The sequence below is a fragment of the Nerophis ophidion genome, linkage group LG07 (assembly GCF_033978795.1).
Source record: "Nerophis ophidion isolate RoL-2023_Sa linkage group LG07, RoL_Noph_v1.0, whole genome shotgun sequence".
Classification (NCBI taxonomy): domain Eukaryota; kingdom Metazoa; phylum Chordata; class Actinopteri; order Syngnathiformes; family Syngnathidae; genus Nerophis; species Nerophis ophidion.
The window spans coordinates 38,755,312-38,775,922 of NC_084617.1; the positions used below are offsets into that span (position 1 = coordinate 38,755,312).

Here is a 20,611-nt window from a genome sequence, read left to right on the forward strand (position 1 = left end):
GCATGCTTATCAACAAGTCACAAGACAGTGTGCATTCTTATAGAATACTTTAAGAGCGACAACCAAAAAGTTTATAAAAAAAATAAAAGGATTGAGAGACATAAAAAACGTGATTTACCAGCTCCGAGCGCCGCATCAAGAAAAATGCACAGCAAAGAAACTTTACTTTACTACCATAACATATTCTGCCGAAATTGCTATTCCATTTTAAATAAAATAGCCTTTTTTTACAGAATATAAAGTTTTACTGCAAGTCCTATCAAACAACGTCATTACTATCATACATAAGTGATGATAGAAACACACTGTGAATGTAGCAATAAATCAATAAATGTATACTTACGTCGTGTTCCAGCAGAGAAAGTCCAGAAAAGATTGATCTTGGCTCATGCCTGTAGCTTGACCTAGCTAGTTCACGCCCCTAGGAGTGTCCCCAGGGCCCCTCCACCCCCTCCGCCCACTCCACGTCGGCGGTGCATACCAGTTTAGTCTGCCGCATTCGCGTACGCGGATCAGACACGGGTCAGCTCAGGATCCGCTGTCTGACCGTACAATTTTCAGAAGCGGAGCGGATTCTCTAGGCGAAGCCAAAACGAATGTGACAGTAACGTGGGTTGGGCGACTTGAAGGCGGATACGTATAGGAGTCTCTCCTGCTGTGTGGGTTATGTCAACAGGAAAAAGATGTGAAATGAATCTGTGGATAAATGTCGTAGCTTGTTGTGAGTCCCAATGATAGAAAAATATATTGTACTCACCATGTTGAGTTTCAGCTCCATGTTGAGAACGCCACCACTGTCCAAGGCGGGCATCAAGTTGATGGCGAACACGGCCGCCTTGTCGGGCGGCACGGATATATTTGGACCAAAGAAGACGTAAAAGTGCACGGAGAAGGTGTCCAGTTCGTTGCGCAGAGTCGGGCGGATAGGCCAGCACTTGTCAGTGTCGGTGGGCGTGGCCAGGTACACCACGCTGTCCCCTGAGGTGTGCAGCTGAGTGGCATTGTGGGACGGCGCCACCATGGAGAGGGTGTCCGACAAGGAGAACGCCATGGCCGTGCCAAAAGACTGTGGCATGTTCATGGAGGAGCCAGGCGCCTCCGACTGCTCCTTGGACGTGTTGGACTTGGTGCAGTCTAGGACAGAATGCAGAGAGGAGGTTAAAACCTGCGTGTTTCTAGTCATGGATTCCATCACTGCGTCCTAATCACTCAACACCACACAATGGGGACTCTTGTCTGGTCTGAGTGCTACTGAAGTGTTCTTTAGCACAAAACTGCTGAGTGGTGTAAATGTGCAAACTACATTTGTACCTAGTTAACAAAACATTTTTTTTCAAGCACCATTGCAGTTTAAAAATAAATCAATACAATCATAGCCTTTTTATTCTGGCCTTTAAATGTGTTTTCTACAAAACCCAAAAGCAGTGAAGTGGTGTAAATGGTATTCAACAGTACGGGGTCTCCGTTGTCATATTTTAGGCTTCTTATTGCGCCAAACATTTTCAATGGGAGACAGGTCTGGACTACAGGCAGGCCCGTCTAAACAACAATTTTGCTGTTTGGCCACAATACCCAGCAATATGTTTTTAGAAGAAAGGGTGAGGCCTTTAATCCCAGGAACACCACACCTACCGTCAAGCATGGCGGTGGTAGCATTATGCTCTGGGCCAGTTTTGCTGCCAATGGAACTGGTGCTTTACAGAGAGTAAATGGGACAATAAAAAAGAAAGATTACCTCCAAATTCTTAAAGACAACCTAAAATCATCAGCCCAGGGGTTGGGTCTTGGGCACATTTGGGTGTTCCAACAGGACAATGACCCGTAACACACGTCAAAAGTGGTAAAGGAATGGCTAAATCAGGCTAGATTTAAGGTTTTAGAATATACTAACACACACACACACCGTTACTCATACATACAAACGTCCATACATTGGTACCCACGCTCCCACATACATACACAAATACATTACATACCTACATACTCCAAGTCCGTCCATCTACACGCATATTCACGGTACAAACATACATATACTGTACATATACATTCACTGTACAAACAAACATACATATACACATACTGTACATATACATTTACTGTACAAACATTCATATACACATTCTGTTAATATACAAGTACTAATACATACATACACTCATGCACATAATCATGTTTCATCAAACATATATCAACGTTGTTGCCCTAGGGTAAACTGGGTAACACCAGGCATATTGACAGAGCTTAAACCATTGTTACTATAACAATCTACAAGATTAATATAGGTTGCCTCTCTCTCTTCCCTTTCATCTTTCGGTATTCCTTCTTTTTTTTTTTTTTTTCTCCATTTATTTATTTTCTTTTTATTATCTTTCTAGCTATCATTATGTATACGTATTGTTGCATTTGAACAACTTTATTGTTGTTAATAGAGGTAAACTATTGGTTTTGTTCATGATCAATAGCGCTTTTTCTATTGGCATTTGTATTGCTCCAGTTTTGGTGTAAAAATGCTCATTGTCATTACTATATTATTTACTTCACTAACTGCTTATTTGCTATCACTTTTACGATCATATTTGTACATATTATGTATGTGCTGGTGTTGTTCTATTGTTGTTGTTATTGTTGTATTTGTTGTTTTTGTCTTTCTGTCTAATCCCCCTCTTATCCCCACAATTTCCCTCTCTGTCTTCCTTTTTTTCTCTTTCCATTCCCTCCTGCTCCGGCCCGGCTGCAACAAATGATAATATAAATACATTTAATAAAGTCACATTCAAATAAAACAACAAGAGAAGTATCCTACACTTCTCTTTTGTAAAGTAAATCTAAACAGTCGATATGGGCATCTACATCAACTATATGATTTGCCTGAGAAGCTGGACAGGACAAAAAAAAAAGGTTTTAGAATGGCCTTCCAAAAGTCTTGACTTAAACGTGTGGACAATGCTGAAGAAACAAGTCTATGTCAGAAAAACCAACACATTTAGCTGAACTGCAGCAATTTTGTCAAGAGGAGTGGTCAAAAATTCAACCAGAGGCTTGCCAGAAGTTTGTGGATGGCTATCAAAAGCACCTCATTGAAGTGAAACTTGCCATGGGACATGTAACCAAATATTAACATTGCTGTATGTATATTTTTGACCCAGCAGATTTGGTCACATTTTCAGTTGACCCATAATGAATTCATAAAAGAACCAAACTTCATGAATGTTTTTTGTGACCAACAAGTATGTCCTCCAATCATTCTATCACAAAAAATAAGAGTTGTAGAAATTATAGGAAACTCAAGACAGCCATGACATTATGTTCTTTACAAGTGTATGTACACTTTTGATCGCGACTGTAGATCATCTACAGCAACAATAGGAGTTGTCTGAGTGCCTGGATAGGACAGATTAAAAAAAGATTTTAGATTTTTTTTTTCGATTAAGAATCGTTACAAATAGGAATCACGGTTAATCGTTTTTTGTTTTTTTTTTGCACCCCTAGTATTTATTGCTTTTTAATCCCATTTAAGACCTTAATTTCCACAAAATCAATATGATGGCTTTTATTGCTTTTTAATGACCCGAGGAAACCCGGTTTCCATTCCTGGGGTGACGACTCGATTTTAAATCGGTTCAACGCGATTCTCGATTCAAACCACTTCTCGCAATGTTTTATTTCGTTTAACATTTATCATGAAACTTTTTTAAAACAAGCTACAAGTTAGAAAATATTCTTCTGGTTGCATGGTGAACATATTTTAAAAAGTGTATTCTTACAAAAAAAAAAAAATGCAAATTTTTTTTAATCGATTTTTGAAAATTCTGAATCGATTTACAATCGGGATAAAAAGGAATTGCGATTTCAGATGTGAATCGATTTTTTTGTGCACCCCTACTATCTTGTAATAAATGATTTACATTAGTGTAGTACTTTTAGTAGGGTTGTCTTGATACAAATGTTTTGGTAGCAGTACCGGTACCAAAATGTATTTTATTATTTTTGATACTTTTCTAAAAAAAAAAAAAAAAGGGGCCACAAAAAAAGGGCATTATTGGCTTTATTTTGACAAAAAATCTTAGGGTACATTAAACATATGTTTCTTATTGCAATAAAATAACAATTTAGTCCTTAAATAAAATAGTGAACATACAAGACAACTTGTCTTTTATTAGTAAGTAAACAAAATAAGACTCCTAATTAGTCTGCTGACATATGCAGTAACTTTTTGTGTCATTTATAATTTTTTTTATTTTGTCATCATTATAAAGGACAAACAGTAAAATGGATAATTATTCATTTACAGTTCATATCTGCTTATTTTTTGTTTCAACATGTTCTATCTACACTTCTGCTAAAATGTAATAATCACTTATTCTTCTGTTGTTTGATACTTTACTTTAGTTTTGGTTGTACCAGAAATTACGGTATATATCCGATACCGAGTAATTACAGGATCATACATTTGTAATTTTCAAAGTCCTCATGTGTCCAGGCACATATTTCCTGAGGTTAAAAACATAATGTGAATTAAAAAAAATGGAAAAAAGATTTTGTGACGGTAAACAATATTGATGTAATCAAATGTAACAGACGGGACCTACGTCTGCCTAGTAGGGGTAAATCACTCTTCCCTGAATGGCAGGAAGTTAGAGGAGCTAAATCCCTAACCCCCAAGCCTATGAATCTCGTGTTCACTCTGCCTGTCCAGTCAGAACACAATAGCTTAGGCTCTAGGATTTGAACCTGTCACGATGAGAACCTAAAGTACAGAATAAGTATGTAAGTGTCAGTGTGTGGGACTTACTGTATTCCCCCTAACTATTATGCTCCAGAACAGAGGACGAGACGCCCCTACTTCAGGGAAAGGAAAAACTTCACCATAAAATCAGTATCATGAAAGTTGGAAAAGGTTATTATTTATTAAACTAGTATTAGTACTGTAATACTAAGTAAGGCAGAAAAGTAGAAAAATATATAATAACAAGATATAGACTTATAGGATTGATTTCTATAATAATCTGTAACCCCTATAAGAAACCCAACACGTCGTGTTCACCTTCACTTCACTAGAGTGGCACAATAACACACAAAACCCCAGCAAAAATCCCACATATGCAACTAACAGTCGTATGTTTGTGAACAAAATGCACACACAGTACCCTTGCTATTAATAGCAAACCCGAAAACAGTCTCACACAGTTTTCACATTATACAATGTTCTCTTCTTGTTCACATTCAGTTCAAAGTTCCTTTTGGGTTGGGTCATCCGACGGTAACGTTCCGTTTGTGACGATCGTTAAAAACCCCAAAAAACCCTGTCCAACATGGGCGCAATGTCCGGTCCAAATGGTGGAGTTATGTGTGGCAGGGGAAGTCTTTTTACTCACCAACCGCACCGTTTATCACTGGCATGAGAGGATGAGGAGGAGAGCGGGGCGGGGGTCGAGCCACAAACACGTCTGTACTGCAGGAGTCAACAGGCTGGATGTCGTCCCTCTGACGTGACGAGACTCCCACGTTGATGACGGCTAACAATACACTTGCATAAAAAAAACACTTTTCCCTACCTAACGAGGACGTGTGCCTCGCACTACACGACTTATACTTGTTGCTGGTATAATGGCGGACGAGTCTTCAACGTGGTTAGCATGGAGTCTTCCGGTCTTCCACACGCCACTGACAACCCTTAACAGTTCCGTAGCCCAGATTACCCTGTCATACACGCGGTAACTAAGAGCTAAACTGTTATTTATCGTTACTCCTACCACAAATCTCCGTCGGCCAATCTTCGTCAATCTCGGAACTCTCCAGGTGCCGCCATCTCTCGTCTCTTTTTTTTTTTGTTTTTTCTTCTCTCTCCTTGTCCCGCCCCTCCTCTCCTCCTCATTCGCCAGTCCGCCACCCAACAAGTCACTGATTGGCCGAGTCCGTTACCAAGGTCCTTGATACGATTGGATGCAAACATTTTGAAGGATTTCAGGTTATTAGAGATGCATAAGGAACATGCACAATATTAGGTGTACACCTACATTCCCCCCTTCCAAACCCTGCCACATCATAGACTTCCCTGTTTGTTTACAGCTTAAGAACATAGGCCAGAATTAAACATACATTAATTCCTTTTTCAAAACATTTTTCACAGTGTAAAACAAAAATCACATATCAAGACACAAAACATGACCAAAGAAAGGGAATTCACTTCAGAACATACCCCTCCCGATACCTAACAGGTAACTGACCCCTATTTTTCCTCTGTGGACGGCTCACTATCATAGACTCGTTATCTGACTCAGAGTTATCTGCGTCTTCCGATAAACCCCCCAAAACAGACCCGTCCCCAGAGTTAGCATTAGAGGCACCCCCACTTTCATGATCCGACAACCCCTCCTGGTTCCCGCTAAAGACTGCCTCTGGCTCAACATCCATCAATTCCCTTTGACTAACTCGAATACCCTCATCTGGTGTTGGTGTATTGTGAGGAGTGCAAGGAATGCAAACTAACCCTACAGAGTCAGTGTCTGAACCAGATGCAGCTCTCTTGTGCCTGGTTGTAACTACTTCTCTAACAGGTGTCTGAAAGGTGCAATGCTTCATCTGGTTTCGATGCACTACTTTTGACGGCCCACCTGTTTCAGGCCTGACTGTGAATACAGGTATGTCGGGGTGGTTCTGCTTGACAACTATATAGGGTTCTGGCTCCCACTTGTCCTGGATCTTATTCCTTCCCCTTGGTCGATGATTTCTCAGCAGTACTCGATCGCCCGATCGAACAAGTGCAGCTCGTGACTTTCGGTCGTAGAGACGTTTGCGTCGCCGTGATGAATCCTGAGCTGCGTCCCCGGCGGCCTCCGCGGCCACTTTCAGCCTCTCATGGTGGTTGAGGACCCAATCATCGAGGTTGTCGATGTCACTGAGCTCCAAGTCCTTTCCCCCCAGAATGTCCTGAGGCAGTCGTGCATCTCGGCCGAAGAGGAGATAAAACGGGGAGTATCCCGTTGAGGAGTGAATGTGACTGTTATAAGCCATCACAAGCTCAGGAAGATACTCCTTCCAATTCCGTTTCCTCTCTGGTGTCAAAGTTCTAAGCATATCATGCATCGTCCTATTGAATCGCTCGCATTGAGCGTTGCCCTGGGGGTGATATGGACTTGTCCGACTCTTGGCGATGCCATAGATACGACAGAGTTCTTTGATAACACTGGCTTCAAAACTGCGGCCTTGGTCTGAGTGAAGCCTAGAGGGACAGCCATAATACACAAACCAGTGTTTGACTAAGGCCCTGGCTGTGGTTTTAGCAGACTGGTCTTTTGTGGGCACAGCTATTGTAAAACGCGTGAACATGTCAGTCATGACTAACACATTCTCATAGCCACCCACAGACACCTCCAAACGGGTGTAATCCATGGCCAGTACCTCTAGAGGGGTGGTCACATTAGTGCATGTCAATGGGGCTCGGATAGTTGGAAATATGTCTTTGGCAAGTGCACAACGCTTACACTGCCTCACCCACTCATGTACGTCTCTGCTCATTGAGGGCCAGTAAAAACTTCGTGTCATACGTGCAAGCGTACCCTTCTGACTGAAATGACCCCCATGTTCATGCTCCATACTGAACACATGTTTCCGCAGAGACTCTGGTACTACCAACTGGTGCACCTCTTCACCATCTCTGGGGTCACAAATACTACGAAATAGGACACCATGACGGATGCTCAGTCTATCCCATTGTGAGGACAGTTTTTTTTTTTCTGGGGCCATCCCCTGTAACTGATTCTTGTTGGGCCGAGCGTTACATTTCGTTGCCCGCGCTATAGGACCCACTACAGGATCCTCTACCTGAAGTTGCTGAAGCTCCTCCCAGCTATACCCAGCAACCTTCGCTGCAACAGCAGCTTGGGAAGCCACCTGCACACTAGACCTTCCTGCATTTGTCTCCTGTCCAGGCCATAGAACAGCCCGCACTTCCTCAGCCTGAATGACCAGAAAGTCTTTGTCAGTGTCGCTCACTTCAGGCTCCTGTGCTCGAGGGAGCCGAGACAGCACGTCCGCATTAGTGTTCTCCCTCCCCGGCTTATAATGCACTTCAAAATCATACTCTGCCAACTGGGCGACCCACCTCTGCTCCACCGCCCCGAGGTTAGCTGTTTCGAGATAACGCAGAGGATTATGATCAGTCACCACGACAAATTTTGAGTACATTAAAAAATCCCGGAATTTCTCTGTTATCCCCCATTTTAGGGCTAGCAGCTCGAGCTTAAACGCACTATAGTTCTTGTCATTTCGCTCAGAACCCCGGAGACCTCGACTAGCAAAGGCAACAACCCTCTCCACCCCCTCCTGCCGCTGACTAAGCACTGCCCCCAACCCAAGAAGGCTCCCATCAGTGGTAAGAGTGAAAGGGAGGGAAAAGTCAGGATACGCGAGTACCGGAGCTGACATAAGGTGCTCCCTTAGCTTATCAAAAGCTTCTTGACACTCTCTACTCCACACAAAGAGGACAGGCTGGCCTCCACTCTCTTTCTTCCCCTTTCCCATTAGAGAATGTAACGGCTTTGCTAGCTGGGCGAAGTTCGGGACAAAACGCCTGTAATACGACATGAACCCCACCACTTGCCGCACATCTTTTGTACTCCTGGGCACCGGCCAATCACGGAGGGTTTTGACCTTTTCCATGTCTACTCGAACACCCGCTGCCGAAACAATATGACCCAAGAACTTGACCTCTGACTTTAGTAGGAAACACTTGTTTGGCTTAAGTTTCAGCCCATGTTCCTTCAGACGACTGAACACTAGGTCCAGTTTCTCGCAGTGGCTATCGAAGTCGTTAGAAAACACCAGGACATCGTCCAGGTATATCAGCAACACGTCAAATGCCAGATCACCTAGGACTACCTCCATCAGCCTTTGAAATGTGGCAGGGGCATTGCAAAGACCAAAAGGCATTCTAGTCCACTGGTATAGGCCAAATGGTGTAGTAACAGCTGTTTTCTCCTGATCGTCTACATGGACTGCCACCTGAAAATAGCCTGCTGTCAAATCTAGCGATGAGAAAAGCTTTGCCTTTCCAAGGGCATCCAATGACTCCTCAACCCTCGGGAGTGGGTAGGCGTCCTTCAATGTAACACCATTTAGCTTACGGTAATCACAACAGAACCGTACAGATTGGTCTGGCTTGATGACAATTACCGCAGGAGAGGCCCACGGGCTACAGCTCTCCTTAAGTACCCCCTGTGCGACTAAGTCTTGCACGTGTCTCTTAAACTCTTGAAATATGTGTGGAGGTATACGCCGGTGTCTTTGCTTAATTGGCCTTGCATCGCCAGTCTGAATATGGTGGGTCACCGTGGTAGTGTACCCAAAATCACTTTTATGCTCAGAGAACACATCCCTGTGTTTCCTGAGAAGATCGTCCAGCTTCTGCACCTGTGGTGACGTCAGGCCCTCAAGATTTGCATGTACCGGAACATACAATGATCCATCCCCCTCTACCGACTTGACCTCCCCACGACTAACCTTCCTCACGTACACTTCTCCATCCACCTCCTCCACGGACACTACTTCCCTTGGTACGATGACCTCGGGTTTACTCAACTCTGCCACTCTGCACCTTGGGAACAATGTGATGGTCTTCTCACTCGAGTTGAGCACACGCACTGGGACCTTCCCCTCAGTAGCCTGGGCCAGTACATTGGCTACCAGTAGACCACGTGGGAGACTGGCCCTGGGAGATGCCTCGACCAACACTTTGCATGTTGCTCGGGGTGGTATCCTACAGCGACCTTCAATCACCTTTTCACTGAACGGGGGGATGGTGACCGCTCGCCTCCCTGCAACTTTTACAAACCCGATCCGCCCGTTAGGACCTACACACCGTTCCTCTTCTTCCATAGTTGCCAGTATACGGCGTAGGCTGGCATGGCCTGGCTTTAGAGTACCTCGGTCAAGCTTCTTAACACCCTTGAAGTCAGAGAGGAAACCCTTGAGCCCTCCGATTACGTTCATTCCCAAAATACCCGGTGGTTTTCCCTTTTCTTTCTGGCCGCTGCAACTGTCTTTTAGCACAAAAACACACCGTCCCTTCAACAACCTGCCCATACACTCAATATCAGCCTCCAAACACCCGATCACTGGAATTTCAAGGCCATTAGCTGCTGTTAGACGAACCCATTTAGCTGGTGACAGACAGCACTCGGTCCCCTGGAAATGTTCCCTGAAATAACTCTCTGGAATGGTAGTGACCTCGGAACCAGTGTCTAAAAGGCAGCTGGTTTTTACTCCATCTATCAAAACATCAATTGTGAAGCACTCCCCAAATGCACCACTAGAAGCTGGTGAGTCCCTCTCGTTGGTCTGGGTAACGGCTTTAATGCCCGCTAAAACCAAACCACCAGAGCCTTGTGTGTCATTCTCGGCCTGACACTCTGTTGTGGCAACGGCTGTCATCGTCGCTCTATTCTCTGCTGGTTTACCCTGCCGACACGTACGGCTCGTGTGGCCAGGTTTATTGCAGGAATAGCAAATTAGTCATCCTTCCTCATCTCTTAGAGGTGGTCTAGCAGGTCTAGTGTGCACTACAGTTTGCTCCCTTCCGTGAACTGCTTTATAGAGTTCTTCTTGGCGGGCTGAAATGTTTTGAATAGCTTCGTATAGTGATTTCAGGGTCAGTGGAGAGGAGGTTTCTTCAGCAGCCGCTGCATGAACCACTCCTCGCACTGGGCCTCTGGCTGCAGCCGCAGCTGGAGGGGCTTCTTCTTCTTCAGACCATGTGATGGCCGCTTGCATCAGGTCAAGGAAGGACAGCGTTGGTGGGCTTTCTCTTGTCTCTTTGTTTCACGCCGTAAGAAGTCATCTCTTAACCCAAGTACAAATTGCTCTTTCAGCATTTGGTCTGAATCTTGGACTCGCCCTGGGTCTCGCCGTTTCAGCTTACATAGTTTTTCCTGAAGATCATAAGCGTAGGCACGTATCTTTTCACCTGACCCTTGCTTTCTATCATAAAACTCTCTAAGGCGAGTACCAACCGGGACCTTGTCGCCATAGGTTTTCTCTAGAACTTCAAAGACTTTTGTGATATCAGTAGTTCCTTCACTTAACAGAAACCTAACTGTTAGTTTCGCCTCCCCCTTGAGGTGCTGTCTGAGCAGCTCAATTTGATCTTCTTCTGGAACTCGGGCTATCTTGAAACTAGACTTCATGGATGCTATCCACTCCTCAACGCTAGGTTCCCCTAGGGCTGGGCTACCAGTGAAATCGGAACATTTTCTCTCTCTTGGGATATACAAAGACGAAGGGTTCTTGGCCTGCTGCTCGATAACTGTCTTAGCCATCATCAGCGCTTCCCTCTGATCTTGTCTGGCCTGATCAAGAAGTACCGCTTGTTCTCCCAGCCTAGCTGTCTGAGCGGTAACTGTTTTCTGGAGATCATTAAATTGCTTCCTTAACTCTTCCATCTCAGCCATCGTGCAAAAACTACAAAGCTACAAGAAGTGATCCTGTTCGTGACGCCAAAATGTAACAGACGGGACCTACGTCTGCCTAGTAGGGGTAAATCACTCTTCCCTGAATGGCAGGAAGTTAGAGGAGCTAAATCCCTAACCCCCAAGCCTATGAATCTCGTGTTCACTCTGCCTGTCCAGTCAGAACACAATAGCTTAGGCTCTAGGATTTGAACCTGTCACGATGAGAACCTAAAGTACAGAATAAGTATGTAAGTGTCAGTGTGTGGGACTTACTGTATTCCCCCTAACTATTATGCTCCAGAACAGAGGACGAGACGCCCCTACTTCAGGGAAAGGAAAAACTTCACCATAAAATCAGTATCATGAAAGTTGGAAAAGGTTATTATTTATTAAACTAGTATTAGTACTGTAATACTAAGTAAGGCAGAAAAGTAGAAAAATATATAATAACAAGATATAGACTTATAGGATTGATTTCTATAATAATCTGTAACCCCTATAAGAAACCCAACACGTCGTGTTCACCTTCACTTCACTAGAGTGGCACAATAACACACAAAACCCCAGCAAAAATCCCACATATGCAACTAACAGTCGTATGTTTGTGAACAAAATGCACACACAGTACCCTTGCTATTAATAGCAAACCCGAAAACAGTCTCACACAGTTTTCACATTATACAATGTTCTCTTCTTGTTCACATTCAGTTCAAAGTTCCTTTTGGGTTGGGTCATCCGACGGTAACGTTCCGTTTGTGACGATCGTTAAAAACCCCAAAAAACCCTGTCCAACATGGGCGCAATGTCCGGTCCAAATGGTGGAGTTATGTGTGGCAGGGGAAGTCTTTTTACTCACCAACCGCACCGTTTATCACTGGCATGAGAGGATGAGGAGGAGAGCGGGGCGGGGGTCGAGCCACAAACACGTCTGTACTGCAGGAGTCAACAGGCTGGATGTCGTCCCTCTGACGTGACGAGACTCCCACGTTGATGACGGCTAACAATACACTTGCATAAAAAAAACACTTTTCCCTACCTAACGAGGACGTGTGCCTCGCACTACACGACTTATACTTGTTGCTGGTATAATGGCGGACGAGTCTTCAACGTGGTTAGCATGGAGTCTTCCGGTCTTCCACACGCCACTGACAACCCTTAACAGTTCCGTAGCCCAGATTACCCTGTCATACACGCGGTAACTAAGAGCTAAACTGTTATTTATCGTTACTCCTACCACAAATCTCCGTCGGCCAATCTTCGTCAATCTCGGAACTCTCCAGGTGCCGCCATCTCTCGTCTCTTTTTTTTTTTGTTTTTTCTTCTCTCTCCTTGTCCCGCCCCTCCTCTCCTCCTCATTCGCCAGTCCGCCACCCAACAAGTCACTGATTGGCCGAGTCCGTTACCAAGGTCCTTGATACGATTGGATGCAAACATTTTGAAGGATTTCAGGTTATTAGAGATGCATAAGGAACATGCACAATATTAGGTGTACACCTACACATAGTAGTATCGACTAGATACGCTCTTGTACTTGGTATCATTACAGTGGATGTCAGGTGTAGATCCACCCATGGGTTTACATTGTGACGCTGGTGAGCTATTGTATCCTTCTAGGGCAGGGGTAGGGATCCTATGGCTCTAGAGCCAGATGTGGCTCTTTTGATGACTGCATCTGGCTCTCGGATAAATCTGAGCTGACATTGCTTAACACGATCAGTAATGAATAATTCCACTTGTAATCATAGTGTTAAAAATAATATTCAAAATATAAAACATTCTCATGCATTTTTATGTTCAAGAAGTTGTGTTAATGGTAAGAAGTAATTTATTTATTATTGGTTAGTGTTGGGCTTGCCCTCCTGGGGGTTCTTCAGACCACCAAGCACCGACATTAGAGCCTGTTTTAGGGTTAAAATATTGTTTTTTTTTTCAATTAGTCTCTCAGTTGCTTTCCAGCAATTGTCTTTTTCTCTTTCGTCCTCATTCGCCCTCTGGGTCCATCCCCAACCCTGTCTCTCCTCCTGGCTGCTGCTTATAACAGAGCGACAGGTGATTAGATAACAAGGCCCAGGTGGGCCATCTACGCACCTGTCGCTGATTTCGAGGTCGGTCCTGGCAACATCCTACTTTGCTGCAGGCCCGCAGGCCACGCCCCCTCCACAGTTAGCTTCAGAATAACAATGTTATTACAGAGAATAAGAGACCTATTATACTCTGGAAATGTTGGTCCTACTTAAAAATGCACACGTTTAGTTGTGTTCAGTAATATTATATGGCTCTTACGGAAATACATTTTAAAATATTTGACTTCTTGGCTCTCTCAGCCAAAAAGGTTACTGAACCCCTGTCCTAGGGTGTGTAGTGAAGCATGTTTAGCTATTCCTCGTCCTGCAGGGATGATACATGTAAGAAACATACTTTATTTGTCGCCAAAGAGGCGTGGATTAGTGATTTAGAAGTAGCTAAAACACTGCAGACTGCGGATTTATGTTAGCTCTTAGCTAGCTAGCCATGTCTTAAAGCACCTCTTCCTGAGGGAGTTTCAGTCTTATAGCTTCACCTTTACTGTTACTTTTTAAGCCAAAATGTGTCCATTCTTCCTTTTCTGTCTACACGCTGTTCCTGCTTGTAAGTACTCCGAACGTGTGTGTGCACTGCCGAACATGCTCCTCTGTTTGTAAAACCAGCAATGTCACGACGTGACGACGCGGCATCATGTGTGTTAAAAAAAATATATATATATATATATATATATATATATATATATATATATATATATATATATATATATATATATATATACATATATATATATATATGTATATGTATATATATATATATATATATCTCTCTCTATATAAATATATATATATATATATACATATATATATATATACATATATATATATATATATATATATATATATATATATATATATATATATATATATATATATATATATATATATATATATATATAGAGAGAGAGAGATATATATATATATATATATATGGCGAACCGGTACTTTTCAAACAGAGTACAGTACCGTTTTTGATTCATTAGTACCACTAATACTAGTACCGGTACACTGGCCTTCATTTTCCTCTTCAATGTAAAACGATGAGATTTATGCTCGTGTTTTGACAGTTCCTAACACTTTACTTGAGGCGCCACAGTGGGCGTGAGGGTGAAACCGGGGGCTGTTGTTAATCCGCAGCCCGTCTCCCACGTACAAGAAATAACAGGCCGTCTTATTTCACTTGCAGCATTAGGCGCGCTCGCTCAGCAAAAGAGTCGTTTGCAGATCATCCCTTTCGGCAAGCCTCTTCTATGTAAACAGGAAGCTTTTTAATGAGACAGAGATTCACGGTAATTGCGCGGCAGTGTGCTTTCACTGAACACAAAGCGACTAGCTGGGAAGCGGTCATTGATGGCGACAGTCAAACAGCAGCGCTTCCCCAGGGAGAAGGACTGCAAAGGTTTCTGGAGCCCGGCCTGCTTTGCGCAAATGTTATTTCTCTGCATGGTTTGTAAAGTAGTTTGTTCAGGCTGTTAAAACACTTAAGGCAGTTGGCTGCAGTTGTGATAGGAATTTTAATATCAGTGGGAATAATCAAAATGTCGAGGAGGGGCTCGATAACTCAATAACATTCATAATCCAAAGATTTGGCTTGTGTTCTTCCCTCTTTAATGCCAAATTGTCTACAGAGAACCTGCATAGCAAAAACAACAATAATAAAAATTAAAGGGCAGCCTAGTTTCTTGTTGGAAAAGTCCTACAAGAGCAAGATGCGCTCTGGATGGTCCTGAAGTGGTCTTTAGTTGAAACCTGCTAAAGGTCAAGTAAGATCAGCCTGGCCAGCAGGGGAAAAGACAGACTGTGAATAATTAGTGCCTGTGTTGCCATGGTGACAAGGTGCACTGTATAGCACAATGTCGAGCAGTGGGAGGGGGAAGGATGGGGGTATGTCTTTGCGCGGTAGCGGACTTCCCGCAGTTTCCACCCCCCCCGCGGGGAATGAGAGCGCAGGATATTTTTGCTCTTCACGAGCTTAAAACAACAAGCTGCACTTTAACGCAGGACTAACAGACTCTTTAGTGCTTCCACAGGGGGGTCCTTTCAGCAACAAGCCTCCCTAGGGGCCTCTTGGGTCTGGATACTTCTGACCTACAACGCCTGAAATTTTACTTGAAGATCAAATTTAATCTGAATTGATGTTTCTGTTCGGGTTGTACGGTATACCGGTACCAGTATAGTATCACGGCACCAGTGAATCAAAAACAGTACAATACTCTGTTTGAAAAGTACCAGTTCCTCATTGTATTTTATTTTTGTTTAGGTCACATCATGACATTGCTGATTTTACGAGCAGAGGAGCATGTTCGGCAGCGCACACACACACGATGTACTTACAAGCAGATACAGAGTGCAGACAGAAAAGAGAGAACGGATGCATTTTGGCTTAAAAACTAAAGATAAAGGTGAATTTATAACACCGAAACGCCCTCAGGAAGAGGTGTTTTAAAACATAGCTAGCAAGCTAGCAGCGAACATCCATCCGCAGTCAGCAGTTTTTTAGCTATTTCTAAATCACTAATCCTCGCCTCCATGGCGACAAATAAAGTATGTTTTTTACAATTAACATTATCACTGGAGGACGAGAAATAGCTAAACATGCTTCACTACACACCCTAGGAGGATACAATGGCTCACCGCTCAAAGCAAGCTAGCACCCCTGAATGTAAACAAATGCCATGGGTGGATCTACACCTAACATCCACTGTAATGATACCAATTACAATAGTGTATCTAGTCGATACTACTATGATTACATCAATATTTTTTATCTTCACAAAATCTTTTCTCCTTTTTTTAAAATTCATATTATGTTTATAAACTCAGGAAATATGTCCCCGGCCGGACACATGAGGACTTATCAAAGTATCAAAGAGTATCAAACAACAGAAGAATAGGTGATTATTACATTTTAACAGAAGTGTAGATAAAACATGTTAGAATAGAAAATAAGCAGATATTAACAGTAAATGAACAAGTAGATTGATAATCCATTTTTACAGTTTGTCCTTCATAATGTTGACAAAATAATAGAATGACATTTGACATAATGTTACTGCATACGTAAGCAGACTAAATAGGAGCCAGTGTTTGTTTACTTACTAATAAAAGACAAGTTGTCTAGTATGTTCACTATTTTATTTAAGGACAAAATTGTTCTTTGATTGCAATAATACACATATCTTCAATGTACCGTAAGATTTTTAATGCCATTTTGTGTGGTCCTCTTTATTTAGAATAATACTGAAAAGTACCAAAATGTTGGTACCGGTACCAGTACCAAAATATTCTTATTGGGACAACCTTAGTTTCTGTTGATTTATTGAAGCAGAGGTTTGGTGAAGGCAGGGCATTCAAGGTCCTTAGAAGTGAGTTTCCTTTCATGTATAAGGAGTGTGGATCTAGACAGGCTTCATGTCCTTGGGTGCCTTGAGATAACATCTCAATCGACGCGATAGAAATCAAATTGACTTAAAGGGGTCATCGTTTGATTTTTAATTTACAGTCCTTTTAAAACACGTCATTGTAGTTTATGTCAGTGGTGACTGCTGGTCTTTCAAGTAGGGGAAGCTCATTTTCAGCGAATCTCTGAACACAATTACAGTCTTCACTAACAATTAAATCATGGGTGTCAAACTCTGGCCCACGGGCCAAATTTGGCCCGCCGTGTAATTTTATTTGGCCCTTGAGGCAATATCAATTTAACATTAGAGCTGGCCCGCCGATATCATACAGCGACGGTGCCGCTGTAACACCGCATTCACCGCTAATACTCATACTTGCCAACCCTCCCAATTTTCCATGGAGACTCCCAAAGTTCAGTGCCCCTCCCGAAAATCAACCATTGTCCCGAATTTCTACCAAATCCCACCCGGACAACAATATTGGCGGCGTGCCTTTAAGGCACTCCCTTCAGCGTTCCCTTCAACCTGTCATCACGTCTGCTTTTCCTCCATACAAACAGCGTGCCGAACCCAGACACATTAATATGTGCGGCTTTTACACACACACAAGTGAATGCAAAGCATACTTGGTCAACAGCCATACAGGTCACACTGATGGTAGCCGTATAAAAACAACTTTAACACTGTTACAAATATGTGCCACACTGGGCACCCACACCAAACAAGAATGACAAACACATTTCGGGAGAACAAATTGTATTTAATATACCATTGATGATTCTTTGTTTGTTTTTTGAAAGTTGATTTTGCACTATTAAGTTATGTGTTATAGCAAATTAGTGTAGCAAACTGAGCAGTAATGAACTTTTTATCCATGCACATCCTCTTGCTACTTCAAGGCTTCAGTGTTTGATCCATTCATTATTATTATTTATTTTCTAATTTACCTGTGGGAAAAAAATATTTTGATGTTTACCTCAGAACGTTGCAAATAGAAAAGAGGCATTCCATTTTTATTACAATTGTATTTGATATGCCATTGATATTTTTTATTATTATTATTTGAAACTGTATTTTGCATGTCACGATAAAGTTATATAAGCCTTGCTTGCTCAATATTAAATGCAAAACTCATTTGCGTCCCTATTAAAGGTTAATTTATTCAACTTTGGCCCGCGGCTTTGTTCGGTTTTAAATTTTGGCCCACTCTGTATTTGAGTTTGACACCCCTGAATTAAATGGTGTAAAGATGCTAGATTTTACAAAGAAAACATTACATCGTTTTCATTGGGGGCCACATATAAGTTATGAGTGCCCTCAAAGGGGCCACTTGTAGCAATGAATAATACAGTATACCAATTAATTTTATTTACAGTATATAGCCCTTAATCACAAATGCCTGAAAGGAATGCAAAAACCACAACGATAATAATATAAATGTGCAAGAATTTGCCTCATGATATTACATAATTTCCTGTGCATTTGACTATTATATATTTTACATACATTGTAATTAAATCTTTGTATTTGCAGTTGTAAGTTCAGTCGGCAGAATTGTATCGGAAAACTTTGAGGTAGTTTTTACAGCATATTACTGTAAATGGAATGGAAAACAGTGCCACTGTTTTTTTAGGGTAAAATTGATCCAACTGAGGTGCCAAAGTTTCGCCCTAAATTCTACCACTGTTATTTTTATTATGTTGTGCTGTAAATGGAAAAATGGTAACAAAGTTGTTTTTATTTTACTGTAATGCTGTTATATCATATTAAAGTAACATTTAGAGCAGTTGATCTGCCGTTTCTTTCCTTGTCTTTCTCTCCTCTGCCCCCCTCTCCCTTGTGGAGGGCTTGGGCGGGGGGGACACAGGTCCGGTGGCCATGGATGAAGTACTGGCTGTCCAGAGTCTCGACCCAGGATGGACCCCTCGCCTGTGTACCGGTTGGGGACATCTCTGCGCTGCTGATCCGCCTCCGCTAGGAATGGTTTCCTGTTGGCTCCACTATGGACGGGACTCTCGCTACTAAATTGGATCCACTTTGGACTGGACTCTCACCGTTATATTAGATCCACCATGGATTGGACTTTCACAATATTATGTTAGACCCGTTCAACATCCATTGCTTTCGGTCCCCTTTGGGCTCTACCAAGGATGTCGTTGTGGTTTGTGCAGCCCTTTGGGACACTTGTGATTTAGGGCTATACAAATAAACATTGATTGATAAAGAAAAACTGAAAAAAATACAAAAAAATACATTTACAAACAAGAATGTACACATTATCACCCGTGTACATCTCATTGTGCAACATGTGAATGTTTTAAAGGGAACTAAATGCGATATCTGAAAGAGGTACCGCTTATTTCCGAAGCAGGACCCCCACCCAGACATACAACACTACTACACAGCTCATGAAAAACAAATTTGTTATTTTCATTGTAAGCGGGCCAAAACACTTATATTAGTAAATCATCTCATGGAAATGACTGCTTTCATTTGATTGTAATAATAAAACATTTAACTGGTTATTTAGTATGTTTGGCAAAGGTGTGTGCTGCTGGTGTGGCCACACCACTCAGTGCTCAAGGAGTTTTTACGTTTGCTCACACACATGAGCAATTAAAGGAAACATTGACTCAAACACTAACCAATCATCAAGGATTTTCTCATTCATCCATTTTCTCATTCATTTCTCATTCGTCCATTTTCTGTCTTTGTAGCTTGCAGCTTGGATGTACCTGGCTACATGGCTCTAAAAGTAGCTAAGCTACAGGAAAAGTTACTTGTTGAAAAAATAATTAAGCTACCACTAATCTGCAGGAAAATGTAGTTAAACTAGGTAGCATAGCTACGTGTAGCTTGCTACTGCCCATCACTGCATATCTGATAGAGCAGTGTTTTTCAACCACTGTGCCGTGAAATACAGTCTGGTAGTCTATGTAATTTCACCTAAATGGGCGAAAAATATTTTTTGCAAACCAGTCATTATAATCTGCAAATAATGTGCAGTTGTTGAGTGTATGTGCTGTCTAGAGCTCAGCGGAGTAACTGTGTAATACTCTTACATATCCGTAGATGGCATCAGGTAGCTAATTATTTCGTAGATGTCGAGAACAACGACGATGGTTTGTCGTGATCACGATATGCAGACGACAGCAGGAAGCAGTGTGCAGGTCAAAAGCTATCTAATGCTTAAATCAAAAATAAACAAAAGGCGAGTGACGCTAAGAAAAGGCTTTGAAGCATAGGGAAGGCTATGCAAAACAAAACTAAAACTGAACTGGCTATAAAGTAAACAAAAACAGAGTGCTGGACGACAGCAAAGACTTAAACGTGTGGAGCCGAGACTTCATGTCATCCGTACATGACATGACAATCAAAAATGTCCACACAGAAAAATAGCGTCCGCACAACTTAAATAGTCTTGAGGTGTGGAGAATAGCGCTCGAAGGAAGACATGAAACTGCCAACAAAACAGGAAAAGCCACCAAAATACAAGCGAAAAACTAAAATTAAAACACAACGCAAAGGAAAACACCAAAAAAACTCTATAAGTCATGGCGTGATGTGATAGGTCGTGACAGTAGACCGACTTTGAAACAAGAGCTGTTGCATAGTGGGTTATAGTTTATGGTTTATGGTTATGGGGCGGCATAGCTCGGTTGGTAGAGTGGCCGTGCCATCA

At 42.3% G+C, this 20,611-nt stretch overlaps 1 protein-coding gene across 2 annotated transcripts in view; it reads right to left on the reverse strand.

Annotated features, from left to right (window-relative positions):
* tmem8b (transmembrane protein 8B) overlaps positions 1–20,611 on the reverse strand; it is a 179,284-nt gene that overhangs the window by 96,872 nt on the left and 61,801 nt on the right. For both annotated transcript variants that reach the window (XM_061906130.1, XM_061906131.1), the window contains exon 6: positions 758–1,134. In XM_061906130.1, coding sequence (XP_061762114.1) covers positions 758–1,134 — 377 coding nt within the window. The remainder of the gene's footprint in view (positions 1–757; positions 1,135–20,611) is intronic.